At 40.3% G+C, this 4,934-nt stretch overlaps 2 protein-coding genes across 2 annotated transcripts in view; one reads left to right on the top strand and one right to left on the bottom strand.

Annotated features, from left to right (window-relative positions):
• Positions 1-58: 58 nt before the first annotated feature.
• Positions 59-1,468, top strand: LOC103801622 (baculoviral IAP repeat-containing protein 5-like; the record flags this gene model as incomplete). Its single annotated transcript, XM_009074039.1, has 2 exons — positions 59-190; positions 1,330-1,468. Coding segments are annotated over 2 exons (271 nt in total), but the record flags the coding sequence as incomplete, so codon positions are not given.
• A 43-nt stretch (positions 1,469-1,511) lies between these two features.
• Positions 1,512-4,934, bottom strand: part of DZANK1 (double zinc ribbon and ankyrin repeat domains 1) — a gene marked incomplete at its 5' end in the record, with an annotated part of 22,089 nt that continues 18,666 nt past the window's right edge. The window contains 5 exons of the mRNA XM_009074038.1: positions 1,512-1,619; positions 1,947-2,011; positions 2,604-2,696; positions 3,884-3,980; positions 4,879-4,928. Coding sequence (XP_009072286.1) covers positions 1,512-1,619; positions 1,947-2,011; positions 2,604-2,696; positions 3,884-3,980; positions 4,879-4,928 — 413 coding nt within the window. The remainder of the gene's footprint in view (positions 1,620-1,946; positions 2,012-2,603; positions 2,697-3,883; positions 3,981-4,878; positions 4,929-4,934) is intronic.

Here is a 4,934-nt window from a genome sequence, read left to right as displayed (position 1 = left end):
GGCCGCGTCTGTCTTGTTGTGAGCTACTGGTTTCTCCTTTGTTTTCTCCTTTTCTCAGGGAGGAACACAGAAAGCATTCTGCGGAATGTGCTTTTCTTTCCCTTCAGAAAGACCCTGATAGCCTGACACTGCAGGAGTTCCTGAAGCTGGACAAAATGCGGATAAAAAAGTCAATTGTACGTACACGTCGGTACTGTGATGTGTCTCCATCCACAGCGGTGCTGGAAGAGTTATTTAGTCTGTACTCTTGGGGTTGTTTAGCTGGCCTCACTGTGCCTTACCAAAGTGCCTTGCTGCTGCCAGACTCATGCTGGGTCAGGTCTGTCCTTTCCTGGTCCTCAGCTGCTGCTTTAGGCAAGATGTAAACTGCTTCTCCCTTGAAGCTGAACAATGTTCAATTGGTGATAGACAGTAATGAATTATTTTTGCTCTTTGCAGAAAAGAGGTATTTCTCAGAAGATGACTGAGCTTGAAGATGCAGCCAAGAAAGCACGTTGTAAAATAAAGAATTTGGCCTCCTAGACTGCTGCAGCCTCACACTTGCCAGTGACACCTGTCTTGTACATGTGCTGTGCCTGAATGGCTGCATTTCCCAAGGCTGTTTCCAGACTGGCTGTCTCCATGAGCAGCAGAATGAATTCTACATTGATCACCTCAGTCTGTCTGGGAAGTATCTGGAGTTTGATGCCTTGCATACGTAATCTTTTTCCACAGGGATTCTCCTAATCGTTCTCTTAGTTTAATTAAAGATTACTACTTGTGGGTCTGCTTGTTCTTTTATTGTTTGAGGTTTTTTTTTAAATCCAGCTGTTTAGAGATATTGTGTTGTAGAGATACTGGTACCTCTGGTGCTAAAACTTGCATTTTATGGCAAGAGTTGACACGCATTTCCATTTTTATACTGAATATACCAACGTTTTTGGATACTCTGGGATATAAACTGGGGAAGGAGTTTTAAAAATCCTTCAGGGATTTAGGATTATGACTAATAACGTTGAATTGTATCAAATCTCAGTGTGCCTGGTATCCTTGTAAGCTTCTATTTGCAGTTGGCTGCTGCCTTGTGTTGATGCACTTATAAATAAAAGTTGAAGGCAGAACAGCAAAGAAATTGTACTCGATTTTCTGGGGGATGAGAATCTGCCCTTTAATGCAATGGGCTGCACTGAATGCAGTTTTAGCTTCAAAACAGAAAATAAACTCATCAAAGTACAGCTTGCAGTGCTGTTGCTCAAGTGTCAAACTCTCAAGCAGCTTTAAAGATATTTCAAAGACATTCAAATCTATTTGTGCCCGGAAAGGTTTGTTTTGTTCCTTTCCCTTGCACAGGTTTGGAAAGGAAAGGAATTTTGTAGAGCAGAGTACAGTCAGTGAAGAACTGTGCTGTGAGATGCTGCAGAGGGATGGGGTTATCTTGGACAAAGTGTTTGACAGCTACAGGGCCCAAGCTAATTGTAGTGGGTTGTGAATTCTGTAGACAGAACTGGACATGCAATTAGGTGCTCCCAAAGTCAAAGAACTTCCAGCTTTATTTTGGGGAAAAAGGGTAGTTGAAATAACACACTGATGAGACCAATATTCCTGGTTTTCATAAGTCTGTCCACTGCTCTCTGTCCAGACTTACTTGGATCAACTAAAAACCTTAATTATCTGCAGTTCTAACAGCCAAATCATATGCTGGTTTCCCCTCTGCATTCCTCTTTCGTGTTCTTGAATTTCAGCTGTGAATAAAGAACAGATTGCTTTAAGCTACGTAAATTCTTTGCAAGTTACCAGACTTAGTCAAGTGGCTTGCAGGTAAATGCAGTGTAACTTAGGAATTCTTGGATGCCTCTTCCTACAGCGACACAGCTGTGTGATAGGACTGCTAAGCCTCAGGCAGGCACTGGCCCTTCAGCAGTGCCAACCAGCTCTGTGCAGGCTGTGGTGTAGCCCAGCTAGAGCACATAGCATAACAGGACTTGGATGTACTTCTCTCCCTCTGATCCAAGCAGAACTGCCTCATGGGGAGCTGTGGTGTTGTGCCCGCATGGGAGCAATGAGCAATGTACTTCTTACCTAAGGAAACTGTCTTGGTACATGGAGAAGTGGTCTAGGAAATAAAACTAAGGAAAATGAATGAGGATACAGAATACACCAGAAGCCTGGCAGGCTTTAGTGAGGTTTATCATATTAAATTGAAATGGATGAGGGAAGGAATTGAATAGAACAGCAGCTTTTAGAACAGTGGAGGCCTCATAGCAACTTTTCAGTATCTGAAGGGGCCTACAAGGGAGCTGGAGAGGGACTCTTTGTGAGGAACTGCAATGGTAGGACAAGGGGTAATGGGCTCAAATTGAAGAGGGGAAGTTTAGGTTAGAAATTAGGAAAAAGTTTTTTACAATAAGGGTGGTGAGACAGTGGCACAGGTTGCCCAGGGATGTGGTGGCTTCCCTGACCCTGGCAATGTTCAAAGCCAGGCTGGATGAGGCCTTGAGCAACCTGACCTAGTGAGGAGGTGTCCCTGCCCAGGGCAGGGGGGGTTGGGACTTGATGATCTGTAAGGTCCATTCCAACCCCTAAATTCTATGATTCTTTTTAACAAAGCTGGGAGTTGAAGATACCTACAGAGAGCTTATCTTCTTTTCCTGTAAGTGTTCTTGACTTTGTTCTCTTTATTTTGCCTCTTGAATGGAAAAGATAATGATCATCCTTGTCTACAAGAAAGGAAAACAAGTGTTAATTAAAAGCAAAGTTGGTATCCTAATAAGAACTTGGGGGAAAGATCTGGAAATAATTTATCCACAAAAATACTTCATTTTGTTTTTAAATCAAAGCAATATTTATCAGTTTTCTACATGAGAAAGTGATGAAATATTTGTGGCACATCAGACTGATTTTAACAAAAAGGTTTACACTCAGGCAGTCTTCAAAATTTGCTATTTTGAAATGAAGGTTCAATGAAATATGGAGTTGAGGGGGTGTGTGGTTTTCTTCTAACTAGCTGCAGCTATTCAACAGGCTTGACTCAGATTCATGAATTGTTTTGACCAAAAACCTTACAATTTTTCCATGCAGTTTGGCCCCCAAATACTTAAGGACAAGACTAGAGGACCACGCATAGATAATTACATCCACTACTTTTAAGAGACATAATCTAACCAATGTGCAGGAGGGTGATAAAGAAATTGTGCAGAACGTGAGGGTCCTTTGAGCTGATGCTACTTGAGTGCCTGGAATTGCAGTCACATTATTGACACACCAAAAAAACCCAATTCCCAGTGCCGTGGCTGCCTCTTGTCAAGTCTCAGACTGGAAGCACAAAGTGGATGAAATACAGGAACTGAAGTATGTCAAATGATGCTATAGGAAATTCTGAATTCTAATGCTGACTTTACAAATAGTTCATTTAATGAAAACCTAAGTCCAATATGAGATGCCTAAAATGCTAAGCTGTTGCTGACACTAATGGGAGATACAAGTTAAGCATCTCTGAAAACCAGGTCTGGAATGAATGTATTTCATCATTTCTTGTTTTGGCACATACACCAATGCTGAAATCCCTGGCACAGCTCAGAAGGAGATAATATTGACATTTATGGCTCCTATTGTAAAAGAGTATGTGAAACATCTAAAGTTTATCACTATAACAGAAACACTGCTAGTTTACTGGTCTCCTCAGCTGCTCTCTAGGGATGAAGCATTCCCATGAGTTTTTGAGAGAGTCTGTACATTGCTTAAATCTCAGACATGTTGTGAGACACAAAAGATCAATGTAAGTAAGCACAGAATGTACCAGTGTAGTACCTTGCCTGCCTCGGTGTCTAAGCTTCCAAGCACTACTTCTGTATTCTCAATTACTATGTCTATGGTCTTTTGTAAAGATGGGGAAAAAAAATCTCACCAAAACTAGTCTGACTGTCATCCTGTCCATCTCTGACTTCTGTTACAGTATTCAGGTAATGACTGCTGAACTTCACTGGTTTATTAGTATGCATATCCTGTAGAATCATCACATGCAGGCAGTTAGTAAGATTGTCATGTAATCCTGTTATAATCTTAGTGGCACAAAACAGAGCATATGAGAAAATACACAGGCTTTTCATATCAGTGTCAAATTATCACTACACATTATCATATATAATTGAACTCTGTTTTGAAGCAAAGTAATGTAGCAATTTTTTCTAAAACTTGTGTTAGCTATTTGTTTTGATTTAGAAAAAACCCAAGTAACACAATGTCACTTAATGAAATGAAGATTCTCATCCAAATGAAAGTGTTTCTACCAGTTGAGAGATCTGATTAACTCCTCACTTCTGGAAAGATGTGATATACCTTTTCAGGCAACACAAGAGATAAAGTCTGAATTTTGGATTTTTTAAATGGTAGATTTTCATCTTTGAGAAGCTGGAAATGAGTATGTGGGTGGTTTTTGGAACATGGTAATTCTGGAGATAGGGATTCCAGATTTTCAACACAGTTAACGGGAGCTCTGACAAATGTTATCTCCAAACTATTAAAAATTACTAAGCTTGATTCTTCAGAGCACAATTTGCAGGGCAAAGGAAAGCAAGATCTAAGATCAAAAGCTAGGAGGAGCTAGAATCATCAAACAACATCAGCTGAAAGATGAATGTTAATATTAATAGCAAACTAATGAAATGCAAGATGATAGCAACATATCCATAAAGTCTGGCTTAATCAGATAGAGATACCTGTTCATCCAGCTCCAACAAAGAAAGAAAAATAGTCTGTTCTCTGAAGTGATAAGTTAACACCCTCTGAACAAAAGAATTTCTTGTTTAGACCTGAATTTGGAATATATCAGCATTACACTGACTAGTCTAGCAACAGTTTTAGACCAGCTGCCAATCAACAGGCCTCATCCCCTGAACTGACCTTGTCTGTGGCAAGAGCATAATTCAGTGTAATAGTGACTTCATAGTCATCTTCAC

Source organism: Acanthisitta chloris, unplaced genomic scaffold (genome assembly GCF_000695815.1).
Source record: "Acanthisitta chloris isolate BGI_N310 unplaced genomic scaffold, ASM69581v1 scaffold20584, whole genome shotgun sequence".
Taxonomy (NCBI): Eukaryota; Metazoa; Chordata; class Aves; order Passeriformes; family Acanthisittidae; genus Acanthisitta; species Acanthisitta chloris.
Note: the sequence above shows the minus strand (reverse complement) of the source record. Positions and strands in the feature narration are given on the sequence as shown.